This window comes from Phacochoerus africanus, chromosome 7 (genome assembly GCF_016906955.1).
Source record: "Phacochoerus africanus isolate WHEZ1 chromosome 7, ROS_Pafr_v1, whole genome shotgun sequence".
NCBI classification, from domain to species: Eukaryota; Metazoa; Chordata; class Mammalia; order Artiodactyla; family Suidae; genus Phacochoerus; species Phacochoerus africanus.
Window position 1 is genome coordinate 13,574,226 of NC_062550.1, and position 14,437 is coordinate 13,588,662.

At 50.0% G+C, this 14,437-nt stretch overlaps 1 protein-coding gene across 2 annotated transcripts in view; it reads left to right on the forward strand.

Moving 5' to 3' along the window:
• The window catches only part of LARGE1 (LARGE xylosyl- and glucuronyltransferase 1), a 604,219-nt gene that overhangs the window by 316,643 nt on the left and 273,139 nt on the right, over nucleotides 1–14,437 (forward strand). For both annotated transcript variants that reach the window (XM_047786443.1, XM_047786442.1), the window contains exon 5: nucleotides 6,310–6,433. In XM_047786443.1, coding sequence (XP_047642399.1) covers nucleotides 6,310–6,433 — 124 coding nt within the window. The remainder of the gene's footprint in view (nucleotides 1–6,309; nucleotides 6,434–14,437) is intronic.

Here is a 14,437-nt window from a genome sequence, read left to right on the forward strand (position 1 = left end):
TCCCATTTCTAACTTGTGAGGCTGGGTGAACAGGGCACCTTTAACCCGAGCAGGCAATTCAAGAGGATGGACCATGCAAGGGGCCGAAAGAGGACAAAACGAGCCCCTATTTAACATGCCAGGTACAGTTCCGGGGGGTAGGAGACACCAGTGTGTGACAGACCAAGTCCCTGTCCCCGTGGAGCTGACATTCTTGGTGTATTAGGAGGATTGTAATGGGGCCGTCTGGATTCTGGGAGGTCCGCGGGATATGAAGATGGGACCATCTGGTTGGAAGTTGGATCGCAAATTCAAGCTCAGGGGCCACGTTCTGGCTTACACAGAAGCTTGACGAAAAGTGGTCTGTGACAAGTTTTCAGATGCGTTGTCCCCTGCAGCTGGTGGTGAAGTTGAGGGACCCCGGTGCGCATGATGGTACCCAAGGTGGAGCCTTAGCAGCCCTTCCCCCCGCACTGAGATGTGGTTAACCAGCAGAGGATTGCGGAGACCAGCTCAGCAAACCATCAGGGTCCTGGTGATTCCCTGGGCTGGGGGCCGTGTGTGCTCTGATTAGGCGTTTTCCCAGTTGTCTAATTAGGGGAGCTGATGAGGCTCACTGGCCCCTTTGGCAATGCAACCACTTAGTTTAGTCTTACAGATGAGCTCAGTGTCTTTCTGGATTTACTCTCCCTTCCAGAGAGACACCTGAAATAGACCAGATAGGGGACTTGGAAAAGGGGATGCCTTGGACAGGAGCTTGCAGCGTCCTCCTCTGAGAGCCTGTCCCTCTTACCCGCGCTGGTCCAACTTCTGCTCAGTGAGCAGATTCACCTCCTGAATTACACCTTTGATCTGCTGGCTTCCAAGCTCCCCCAGTCCTTGTCTGGCTCTCTTTATCTTAGAGAATGAAATAGGGTTTTTAGGAATTCACGCACTCTGGCCCAGCCTGCTGTTAATACTGTCTCTTTCTTTTTTTTTATACTCCCATTCCTGGCATACACTAAGTGTTCAATAAACGTTACTGTCTGGTCCACTCAAATGAGACTATTGTTCTTTCGCAAATACAGTGTAGACTTTCCCACCTCTGTTCCTTTCCTATTCTGTTATATCCTGCAGAATATCTTCCACTGTCCTCTATCTTTTCCATCCAAAGATTCAGTTTACCTCCCACATCATTCCGTGTAAACTGCCAGGATTCTCCACTAGTGAGAAGTGGTCCCTTTTACCCTCATACTCCTATAGCTTGTGTGTTCCTCCTTGTTGGAGCTGTCTTGTATGGTTGTGCAGGTTGTTCACTCTCCAAATCCAGGAGTATCTTCACTTACTGTCCATGTCCATGTCTTCACGTGGCTCCCTGTGGGATGTGCAGTTCCAAAACTTTGCAGCTGTGTGTGCAGCCCAGGGTTATGGCACACCTGTGTTCTAATGTTTATGTGGTTATTTGTATTCTGTATCTGCCAGATTGATTGCTGCCTAAAGAGAGAACTCACAGCTCATTCACTGCCTAAATCCCTATTCTGCCTTACATGCTGCTTGATAGCTCTTTGTTGGGTGTGTGTTCTCATTCAACTCATTTTTTTGTCTATGTATGGAGGAACTAATTGATGGTGCTTTATTTGAAAAGTGATGTAAGAGCAGTAGAGAAAAGAACTGTTTCATAAGTTAATGTTGATAATAGTCATCTTAGTCCATTTGAGCAGCTATAACAAAATAGTACAAATGTGGGAGGATCATTAACAAGAGAAAAAGAAATTTTGGCCACGCCCCTGGCACGTGGAAGGGATCGAACCCACGCCAGGGCAGTGACAGTGCTGGATCTTCAAATGCTAGGTCATCAGGGAACTCTTAACAACAGAAATGTATTTCTTCTCTCAGTTCTGGAGTCTGGGAGGTCTGAGATCATGGCACCAGCATGGCCTGGCTCTGGGGGGTGTGGGCAGCATCGTTCCAGCCTTTAGGCTTCTCTCTGTGTCCTCACATGGTCCAAAAAGTAAGAGATCTCACAAGAGCCTCTTTTATAAGGGCACTGACCCCTTTCAGGAGGATTCTGCCCTAGTGAGCCAATCGCCTCCCAAAGGCCACACCCGCGGGTACATACCATCACCTTAGAGGTTAGGAGTTCGAGATGGGAGGCAATGGACCTTCAGACCATACCAGTATTAACATGTATGGAAATCTTACCACCTGCCTGGCTTTTTGCTAAGCACTTTGTGTATATATCCCACCACCTAATCCTCATAATGACCCAATATAATACTGCTTATTTACTACTTATAATCCTATTTGTAATACTGACTACACTACTACTGATTGTTGTTCCTGATGTGAAATGAAGACATTGAGGCTTAGAGAGATGAAGTCAGATGCTTGTGATGGTCCCTCAATAGTCAGCACAGCCAGGTTCCAACCCAGCCGTTCTGGAGCTGAGCCCCACTCTCCAACCGTTGGTGTAAGCGTGCCATCCATTGGCTGCTTGTACTTCTTAGGGTAATGTGACAGGGAAGGCATGTGTGTTGGCCTTCTTTTCCTGTTGTCTCTTGAGCATCCCTTATTTGCCAGCCTCTTCCCTGGGCACTGGGGATGGAGAGGAAAAGATGGTTGCCATCTTTGGAGGCCTCGTGGTCCAGAGGAGGAGCGGGTGTTTGAGTTCACATCACAGTGCCTCGCTGTAAGGGGTCGAGTTGCTTTGCACTTGCGGTGCCCAGTTAGCAGGAGAAGGAAGGGAGGAGGGTGGGCTTTCAGAACGTTTTCAGGAGGAGAGGACTTTGTAAAGGGGATTTGGGAGGATGAGCAGGAATGCAGGGCTCTCCATGCAGTAGAGAAGGAATAACCCAGGCAAAGATACAGATGTGATGGAAACATGTGTTGGAGCAAATATGAGCAGCTTGACCTGTTTGGTATTGTTACCGCATGTTTAAAATTAAACCATCCCTCCACAGTGGATAGAAAGTCGGCAGTCAGAGTTCCCACTGTGGCTCAGCTCAGCAGGCTGGGAACCTGACTAGTATCCATGAGGATGCAGGTTTGATTCCTGGCCTCACTCAGCGGGTTAAGGATCCGGTGTTGCCGTGAGCTGTGGTGTAGGTCACAGATGCGACTCGGATCCTGCGTTGCTGTGGCTGTGTCGTAGGCTGGCACCTGCAGCTCCAATTCGACCCCTAGCCTGGGAACTTGCGTACGCCATGGTTTCAGCCCTTAAACAACAACACAGAAAGCAAGTTGGCAGTCATACAGGTTTACCCTTGTCTGTTCTTGATACATAAGGGTCTGCTGTGGCTCCCCTGTGCAGGTGGGGTTGGTTGTGCCCAAACGGAGGACTAAAGGGGCCATCCGTCGTCCCAGTGACTGTCTAGCTACCTCTGACTTAGCGTTTGGGTAAGTCACTGGCCTATAAACAAACACACCGCCACTCCTTCACACTGCCCATATCATGTAGGACAGCTAGCAGCTTCTTCTTACAATTCTGCAGTGCCGACTGCTTCTTTGGGTCATTTATTCAGCTCAGTCCCCTTGAGCACCTGGTATGTGTTTGGCGGGTTGGCCTTGGATAATTACCTTCTTCAGGTCTCGTCTCATCTCCCAGCTCCACCTGGCTGTGCCACCCTCACCTTAAACTTAGTATACCCAACCCCAAAGCCATCCTATTCCTCCAGTGTCCCTTTCTTCTGTATCCCCAATCTTGGAGACATCACTCCCAACCCAGGACACCCAGTGTCGTCATCTTCCTCTCCATTTTCCCCCATATCTAAGATCTCTTCTGAAACCCTTCTAGATTCGACTTCTTTGACACTAAGTCAAATTCTCATATCACATTTACCTAGTCTAATCCAAAGGAGGTGTCCACCTCTTTTCCCCTTCTCTGTCCTGTGTCCATCACCCATCCCATCCTTCAGTTCATTTATCAAACTCTTCCCTGGATCATGGGAAGATCACACATGGACATCATCTGGCATCATCCTTCACCTCCCTGAGCTCACAGTCAGGGGGGATGTAGACAGGTAAACAGGCAGTCACTGTTTAGGTACATGGGTGCAGGTGCATTCGGGAGGGCCCTGACCTAGCTGTGGGTAGTCAGGCAAGAATTCTAGGGACAAATGAGGGCAGACCTCAGAAGCGAAGGCTGAAGAGAGAACCAAATGCTGAATGGGGAGTGTGAGCAGGGAGAAGAGGAGGAAGGAGAGGGCAAAACCGTGAGATGCGGGAGGGCAGGGATGGCGCATCCTTGCCCATCACCAGGCCAGTCGTAGGTGTGCAATAAATATTTATAGAATAAGCAAATGCAAGAGGGTTTCCTGCAGAGTGAAGCATATCTGCAAAGGCCCAGATGGAGAGAGAGCATGGGGGCAGGGGAATTGAAAGACGTTTGTGTGTCTGGAATTTAGAACAGGGCTGGGGAGCGACTGCGCAGGAGCCTGGGAGCTGTGGGGCCAGTCATGGAACCCCCGCCTGCTGCCGGAGCCCAGACGGTTGAAGTGGGCGTTCATTGCACTCCTTCCTCTGCATTTGCATCTCTTGCCTTCTCTGCTCAGTCCCCTGAGTCCCTGCTAACCCTTCATCTCCCACCACACTCTCCGCACCCCTGGGCCCCTGCCATGGTCTCTTGCTCTTCTCCTTGGATCACGTCTCCTCTTTCTCTGCCTCTTTGCCATGGATACAGTCACTTCTCTTTAAGACACTGCTCCTCCCAGTCTTACGCATCCTTCTCCCAGTCTGAGTTAGCCTTTCTTTTCCTTTACTCCCCTAGAACCTCGTGTTCTGTTGTAGCCATTATCATGTTCCGCCTCCTGTTTGTATTTAGTTGTGTTTATATTTAACCATCTCTCTAAATAGTATGAGCTCCTTGAGGCGGGGGCACGAGGTCAAGCTCAGCTTGCAATTTCCCTCAGGGGCTCCTTCATGGTGTTACAATGTGAGCGTGTGTCCTTACAGGCGCAATGGTATTTAGGATGCTCCTTCTTCTGGACTGAACTATTGCTTTGCACCTAGCGGTCTCTCAGGAAGGCATATCTGCTGTCTCTTATTATCCCCTCTATATTGTCCATGTGCATCCTTTATTGCACTTTTTATTTCATCTAATTGACCAAATAGCTTGAAGAAGAGATTTTTTTTTTTTCTTTTTAGGGCTGTACCCACGGCATATGAAAGTTCCTGGGCCAAGGGTTGAATCAGAGCAACAGCTGGGGCTTACACCACAGCCACATCAGATCCAAGCCACATCCGCGACCTCTGCCGCATCTTGTGGCAACGCCAGATCCTTTAACCCACTGAGTGAGACCAGGGATCGAACCCACATCCTCACAGACATTGGATCGGGTTCTTAACCCGCTGAGCCACAACGGGAACTCCAAAGAAGTTTTTCTAACCTCTTGCAGAATGTAGAAGCATCTGTGCAGGGGTATAAGATCCATGCTCAGAGTCCCCCTTTCCTAGATGCCAGAGCTGGACTCTGAACTCATTTCTGTTGGAATCAGACACTTTGCTCATTTGTACTATACTTTGGGTGCTGCCTCAGTATTACAGTGGGATGATTGAGGCTTTAGAAATACGAAGAGTGAAGGCGAGCTGATGTTCAGTGGTGATGGGAGCCCCCGAGGATCCGTGGTGGATGCCTGGTTCTCTTTCGGGGAGAGGACTTAGTGCTGGGTAATGGGCCACGTACCCAGCCGGCCTCACGCAACCAGTCTCAAGACCTCATCTTCTGTCTGTGCGCTTTTGCACTGATAGGTGGCCAAGATAAAGCCTTGACCAAATCATTACACATGCTCTACTTAGGATTCCGGAAGCCTAGATGCCCTCTTCACAGATTTGGCAATTGGTTTCCATCGAGTGTCACCAGGGATGTTCCCCTCTCTGGCTCTTGGTTGTCATGCCTCTGAAGTCCCAAGGTTGGATGAGCTGCCCTTGTCAGCTCTTCTCTCCTCCCCAGCAGGCACTGCCTTGGTAAACATGCCTGACTGACCTTCACCATTGCTGTTAGAAACTGACCGCTTCTGGGAGTTCCCATTGTGGCGCAGAGGAAATGAATCTGACTGGGAACCATGAGGTTGCTGGTTTGATCCCTGGTCTTGCTCAGTGGGTTAAGGATCCAGTGTTGCCGTGAGCTGTGGTGTAGATCGCAGACGAGGCTCAGATCTGGCATGGCTGTGGCTCTGATTAGACCTCTAGCCTGGGAACCTCCATATGCTGCAGATGTGGCTCTTAAAAAAAAAAAAGAAAAGAAAAAGGAAAAAGAAACTGGCTGCTTGTGACCCGCTGGTAAGAGCGTGTTCCTGTGGGTGGAATTCAAAGGCTTTGATTCCCTCTCCTGACTCCTCCTCTCACTGCCCACAGGCGGAACCCCCTGCATTTCCACCTCATCGCCGACTCCATCGCGGAGCAGATCCTGGCCACTCTCTTCCAGACCTGGATGGTGCCCGCCGTCCGTGTAGACTTCTACAACGCGGATGAGCTCAAGGTACGGGTGGGGGTGGGCGGGCTTCCCTGGGCTCCTCCAGCGGATGCTTTGTGGTTTAGGAGACGGCGGCTCAGGGAGATGTCTCAGCTCCCGACCGGAAACATCCAGGGTGTAACCGGGGGTGATTGCCATTCGAATCTGCTTTTAGTATCAGAAGCCTTCAGTGGCCATTCTTTTTTTTTTTTTTTTTAATTGTTATTTCCCCAATACAATTTTTTTCTACTGTACAGCATGCTGACCCAGTTACATACACATGTATACATTCTGTTTTCTCACATTATCCTGCTCCATCATAAGTGACCAGACATAGTTCCCAGTGCTACACAGCAGGCTCTCATTGCGAATCCATTCCAAAGGCAATAGTCTGCATCTATTCACCCCAAGCAAAATGGCCATGAGATACCACCTCTCACCAGTCAGAATGGCCATCATGAGTAAGTCCACAAATAACAAATTGTGGTCATTCTTGAGTGTGCAGTATGTGTTGGCCTGTGTGGTTCTGGCCACCACAGCTTTGTGTGGAGGCTGGAGGCCTCTGTCCTGGTGTGTATCTGAAAGAGGGCTAGGGTGGCTCTTATCTAGAGAGTTCTGTTCCCAGTGAGGTCAGTGCTGACCTCGGAGTCTGATGGGTCTGGGCTTGACTTTGTAGAATGTCATCAACTGGTCATGAGACACAAAGCAAATAAGCTGCAGCTTTGCTCTTTTCTCATCAGTAGAAATGTAATAGTAACACCAACCTCGGGAAGTGATCAAGAAGCTCAAGTGAGAGAATACACGTGAATGTGCTCTGTGTATAAGAATCTGCTGAATAAATATTCAGGATCCTGTTGGCCCAGAGGGTTTCAACCGAATGAGATTCGCTTGGGCCACGTCATTCCCTTGCTTAAAATCCTCCTCCTCCCATCGTGGCTAAGTAGAAACAAATCCCACCAGCATCCATGAGGACACGGGTTCGATCCCTGGCCTCACTCAGTGGGTTAAGGATCCAGCATTGCTGTGAGGTGTGGTGTAGGTCGCAGACAATGACTTGGATTGGGCGTGGCTGTGGCTGTGGCGTAGGCCGGTGGCTATAGCTCCAATTTACCCCCTAGCCTGGGAACCTCCATGTACTTCAAATGGGGCCCTAAAAAGACCAAATAAATAAGTAAATAAAATCCTCCCACGGTACCAACAGGACCTGCATCAAGCTTGAGATTTACAGTCCGATGAAGAAGTCCTGCATGTGCCGGCTCTTGACCCTTCTTCCAGTCTCATTCCTGCAGATTCACTTAGTAATTAGCTCTAGGAAACCACCTCTGGGCTCGCTGCCTTCCTCCTGTGTTTGAGTGTTTGCTTAGGCTATTCCTTCTACCTGATGTGCCCGTCCACCTGCCTTGTCCCAAGCCCCTCTCATCCATCAGGGCTCGGCTGCACGGCCACCTCCTCCGAGAACTTTTTGTGTCTCCTCCAGGCAGGAGGAAGATGTTTTCTCGTTCACTTGTCTGTCTGCTGCTTTGGTTTAGAACCTTCTTAATGGGGGCGGGGGCTGGGGGGGGCTATCTTGTTCTTTTCTGTATTTCTGGCGCATTTGTGGGTACCCTGCAATGCTTGTGGATTTAACAAATTGCCGTGATTAATGGAACATGTACTTTTGCTGAAATACATGGCTGCTGTATCTTCAGTCACCTTGGGAAGGACTAAACACCTAGGTGTGAGGCTGATGCTAGCAAATTGCTTGTTCCAAACCTCATAAAGCCATTATCTTTTCATTTCAGAGCCATAACACTTTAAATAGATCACAGAGATGCTGGCCGGAGTTTCTGATTTTCCCATATTTCAGGCACCGGAGTTGATCGAGACGTTCAGAATTTAGCAGTTGGGGCTTGTCGTGATAATCTGTGCGCCCTTCCAATCTATTCTGAGCTAGAATTGATGAACACTCTTAAAAGGGGAAAAACAAAATTTAGCAAATTGCTGCACTAATTAAAGTGAAAGCCAGCCGCCCGGTCTCCCAGGGTCTTAGCGCCAACCCTGTGGGGAAGAGAACAGGATGGGGGCACAGAACACTTGTTCTCCTTTCTTAGAGCAGCCCTGGTGTCTGTGCCCTGTGCGAACCGGGACCCCCTCTGCTTTTTAGGAAGGCACGGAGTCGTTGAAGAAACCCCAACTTCATATCCTCTCTTGCCACTTAAGAGCTGTCTGATTTGGGTGCTGAGCCTGGGCTTGATCAGCTGTCGCATGGGGGGGACAGTCCCAGCTGTGGAGGAAGATACTGGATTAAATAGGATAAGTCACCTGAAGGCCTGGCTGTGCCTGAGATGCAACAGGTTCTTGAAAATCTGTCTTTCCCATTGCAACCATGGCCTGTAGGGCGAAATTACTCTTGATCATATGGCCCATGAGGAAGTCCACGGGCCGTTGGGAGGTTGAAAGGTAGGGCATCATCTCCACCACCTGTAACCTGCTCCTGGGACCCCAGGGCTTCTTTAGGGTCTTGGAGGAAGGGGGCGGGGCGGGGTGGGGGAAGCCTAGAGCTCAAACTCCCTCATGTGCTCACAGGACTCCAGATAGTTATTATTGTTACATGCTAGGTTCTCACCTATTTGAATTGAAGACTCCCTGGCTTTAAAAATAAGAAGTCAAAAAAGAGGTAATAACCAGATGTGTTCATCTGCAGAGTGCTGCCCTTTGCTGTGCCTCCTGCTGCTGCCTCTGCCACGCAAGGTCCCCCAGCACCTGCAGTTTACTTCCCTCCCACTTAAACATCTCTGACCCTCAGTCCTGTATCCCATGAGGCCGCTGCCAGAATCTGATAAGAGCGATGAGTATGAAGGCATTGTGTCAAGCCTCATTTTTCCTGAACTCATGCTAACAGTCATAATAATTTATACATCGTTTTGTTCAGCCAACCCGAGTCCAGGATCTGCCTCCTCTCCCCGCCCTGATCCTCTCCTGGAGTCTAGCTCCATCATCTGCCTAGTGGCTCATCCACAAGAGTCTGCCTTGGCTAGGTCTCCCATCCTGCCTCTGACCATCCAAGGTCCTAGCTTGTCTCTGTCTCCCCCACTGCCATCTTAGTCTAAGCAATTGTGGTCTTTCCCCAGAACATCAGCAGTTTCCCCCACCCCCTTCCCCTCTGCTCACTTCTCCCCCGGATCTCTTCTCCATCCATAGCAGGAATCAGCTTTCCCCAACGCAAGCCCAGCCACACAATCCCCCGTCCTCCACCTAGACCTTCAATGGTTTCGCAGTGCTTTAACTATGGAGACGCGGTCCTTAACCGAGTTGTGCGTCTCTGCACACTCTGGCTCCTGCCTCTTTCCAACTTCACCTTGTGCTGTTAGCACCCATTAGATCTCACAGGCTGCTCGCTTCCTCCCCTTCCATGGGTGGGGGCCTTTGACCAGTCATGTCTTCTGTCTGTTGTGCTCTGAGCATTCTCTCCCCCTTCACTGATTAACTCCACATTTGTTTGCGTACACTTCACGGACTCAGGGAAACCCTCCCTGCTTTCGTCATCTTATTGGGGTTCCTTTGTGATAGCTTCTCACAGGATCACATTAATTTCTTCAGTAAACTCACCCCAGCGGGTAGGCTTTCATGCCTTTGTGTGATGAGCTGGTCCATGTCTGTCTCTCCCCTAGAATATAGGCTTTTGAAAAAGCTGCCGTCCTGTCTGTTTTTCATCACCCTTGTATCCCGAACATCTGGCAAGATCCCTGGCCTATGAAAATGTTTGCTAAGTGAGTGATACACAGTCAAATTGTCGCTGGGTCCCGGAGAGACATAAAGCCATTAGGAAGGGATTTCTTGATCCCTGTGAGGGCTCATGACATTCCCGGAGCTCACTGTGCCTCAGAGCATGAGAGGGCAGCAGGTATTCGTCTACCAGGGACCCTGCGGTGGCAGAGATAAGACAGCTCCACCTGTCCCAACCTGCCGTAAGGTCCCAAGAGCAGCCCTGGGATAGGTGTCTTTCCGTGACAGTTATACCAGGAAGGGAACGCGCTGAAACACTGGCCATTCGGCGATGTTAGAGAAGCACCGATGATGATATGGGTCCGTCCTGTGTCTGCACTTGGGTCCAGGAAGCATGGCGGACGGTACCCTCAGCAGCCGTCTAAGACAGCCTCCCCCAGCAGGGCTCTGAGACATCATTCATACAACTGTTGGAAATGGCTTTTCTCTGAAGTCCTCCCATGGGCCCCTTACTAGGTATCTGTTAGTGCGGGAGAATGGAATAACGGAAAGGAAGTTAGGAAGGATAGTGCATGATTAAAAACGAGCCACAAGAAATTCATGCTGGACTGGTCCGCTTCTCTCCGTAATGACCAATTAATGTGGATTTGCAAACAGTGATCGCTCAGTCTGCCTGGCCCCGTGGCCTGTGATGCATTCATTCATTGGTCTTTCTGAGGTTTACGTGGCCCGTTCCTTGCCGGCTTCCGAGTCCCCAGATCAACAAAGCTACCAGACCTGAGTGCTCCAAGCTCTATTTGAGACATGTCACCAGGGGAGGGGGGAGCAGAACCAGGACGCCTCCTTTCTGTGTGGAGCTTTGCAGGTGGTGGCAGGCTGTCACTCGCTTCTCAGGACAGCCCGCTGGGGGGAGAGAGCGCGTTCGTTACTTCCATCACACAGGCGATTTATCAATTGAAGCACGGAGTCGAAGGATATTTGCTTAAGATCAGGCAGCTAATAAATGCCAAGACCGCTGTTTGATTTTTCCCTTTCCAAATGCAATGATACGCGATCCGGGCTTGTGTGCTTCCGGAGGTGGGACGCATGGGAAGGAAAGGCGGGGAACGTGAGCTGCAACCACCGGGGGATGAACTTGCTGCTGCTACGTTGCCCTTGAACTCAACATTCCTGTTTTCAATGACTTTGGACCCCCGAGGCTGCGGTGTAACCTCTGTTATGTGTGGAACAAACACTTTCTTATGTTTACGTGCCTCTCTCATGGAACAGCAGGTCCTATTCTGATTCCCACTCTACCAATAAGGGGACAGAGGCAAGTGTTAAATAACTAACCCCAAGTCACACACGTCACCAGTGCCTGGCAGAGCTGGGATTAAAATCCAGAAGAGACTCCACCATCCACCGTTCTTCACTGTGTTCTGTTTTCTTCTTGGCCGGTCTTGACGCTAAGAAAGACTAATTGCATCTAGACGAGGGTCCTCTGAGTTCTCAGCGGTGTTCTTTTTCTGCTTGTGCCTGAAGCACAAGGGCGTTCAGCATGACCCCTCCCTTTAAATGCCCGCTGGAACAGAGCGTCCTGCTGGGGAGGAAAGCATATCTTGCTAAGGATGCTGCTGAGGGTTGGGACAGCCCTGTCACGGCCACCCAGGGCTCTTTGTCTAAACCAGGCAGTCACCCCTTTGGAGAGCTGGCCTTTGATCGGCAAGATGTTTGCCAGTTCTCAGGCGAGGCTCTGCATGCCCACCCGCCTTTGCTCTTGCCCCGGCTGGCCCAGAAAGTCACCCCCAGGCCACTGGTGGGGCGAGGATGATCCCGAGTTCTTGAGGGGCCGTGGCCGGGCCAGGGGCTGTTTCGCGATTCCCCAGTCGAGCCAGGAGCCCTAATGTATCTCCTTTTCTCTTAGACCTTCAGCCTGCTTGTTAGCAGGATCAGAAAGGTTAGGAAGTGGGATTCAGGACTGGGGTTGCAGAAAATAGGGATGGCTTCCTGTGCATCCTCAGTTGCCTTTGTTCTGGTCCCCATGGAGAATGGCAGCGGCTCTCTTTAGACAACTGTCATCATTCACCCCCTGCTGTCCTTTGGGAGACAAACTTCTATTATTCCTCTTACTGGGGGCAGGGGTGGTGGTGGAAGAGAGGGGGCCGTGAAGAAACTACTGCCTGTCCCATCTGTCAGGAAGGTGTGCTTCCTGAGTGATGGCATTTTCAGCAGGAGGGACTGATGGTGACATGGACTCGTAGAGTCTCGAGGTTAGAAAGAAGCCCACTCCTCATAGGCTGTGTGGTGGTTTTTGTGTATGTGTTTGAGAAATGACATCCGGGAGCAAGTTGGCCCAAATCTCACATGTGATACTTTCTAAACATCCTCCTCCCCACATTGGGTCTGGTTTTGACGCTGGCTCGGCCTGGAATCTCGTTCCAGAGGGCCACACCCCTGGCAGTGGCTGAGCTCCCAGGGCAGTGAACAGACACATCCCTGAGGGCTGGCACCGTTCCGGTCTGACTTGGCCTGCAGAGGAAAGACAGAAGAAGACCTAGGCCTTGTCTCTCTTGGGGAGGGCATGGTCTCCTCGGTGATGCCCTGCCGAAGAATGAGAAATGAAGCAGGGTGTGTGTGGCTCTCAGGATCCGTCGTGTCCAGTTTCCCCAGTAACAAGGTAGCTAACGATGAGAGCAGCACACAGAGCTTAACCATCTTTCAGCGTTGGTAGCCCGAGTTCCCCTTGATTGGAGAGGAGGAAATGCAGTTGAATGAGGTCTTCTGATGGAAACTCAGTGCTTGGCCCAGAGTAGACCCTCACCAAATTATTTCCTCCTCTTCCTCTGTGGCGTCTTTGAAGATGGCCAGGATTTAACCTCTCACACCTCTCTCCTCCAAGCCCACCGTGTCAAGAGACCTTGTCTTGCCCTACAGCAAAGGAACACATGATACCTTCTCATCAGAGGGTATATATTTTCTTTCGATGGTTTCCCTAGAATACTTGAGGAGTTTTAAGCTCTGGTTCCTTCTCTCCTTTTGGGTCAAACATGATGCAGGAAGGTTGGCTGAGGTTAAATATTATGTCCAGGTCCGGAAAAAATTGCCATGTTGCTGTTTCCGGTATTGCTTTTCTCTGTTTCCTGGATTACCTGCATGATTTGTGAATGGGAGAGCTGGTTCTATGAGGCCAGCAAGACACACCTGGCCTGGCCTGAGTGTTAGGTTTTTCTCTCTGCCCACAAGGACAAGATCACAGAACAGACATGGATAAGGGAAATGCGTTTGAAAACAGACTTTTCTGTGGCAAGAGGACTGATCTTTGGCTTTTCAGTAGGAGACATGGAACACTGTCGACAATCCACAGAAATTGTCATCTGTGTTAGAAAAGAATCTTTCTGTGTCACTTGCACAATTCACTTTGTGCGCAGGCAAATGTTTCTTTATATAACAGAGTGTCCTAATGAATGGGCCTTGTCCCCTTTCGAGAATCCTAGAATCTTAATTAGGAAGGAACTTGGCATTCATCTGGCATAACCTTCCACTTTCTTCTATAATATTCTATGTAAATGGTCATTAATCATCTGCTTTTGAGTCCTTCCGGAGATGAGAGATCATTACCTCCCCAAGGACCTTGTTCCATATTTAGAAACTCAATTAGAAATAGTCGCCTTGTGCGGTACTGAACACTTCATCCTTTTGAGAGCCCCCCCCCCACCCCCGTTGGTCCTGAGCATCTAGAAAGACCAAATATCTGTTAACTTGTCTGCCTTGCCCACTAGACTATGAGAACTAGAGGGGTCAGGCCTCTTTTATCTGGAGGACCAGCTTTTAGGATAAAACTTGGCCAACCACAGCTCCCAGAAAATGCGTGCCTTCTGTTTTCAGGTCTGCAGAGTAAGTGAGCCCGGTGTTGGCGGACCTGGGCTAGCCACGGAATCATCCACATTCCTTCAACCACAATCCAAATGGCAGCGCTGGCAGAGCCTAGTTGATACGTAACTATATCCTCTGACATGTTGGTGTAGTAAGTGGTTTCCAAGCCACCAGCTTCCTTGGGTGGGCTCACTTTGGTCTCATCTGTATACCTACCACCTGCTGTGGGCCTTCAGGATATAAAAGTTGTTGCAGATCCATGTATGTGACATGTCCCAGCTGCAGCTATAACTGACATGCCCCAGCTGCAGACTTGTATTCGTTTAAAACAATTCAGTGTCCCCTGACCCACTTCTTGCCCCCTCTTGAACTTGGATCCCTTCCCACGTTCATCCTTGTGGTCTTGTGGTCCATCCTCCTTGATAAAGAAGAAAATGCTTTCCTGTGCCTGATTGCATTGCGTCGTTTCAAGAA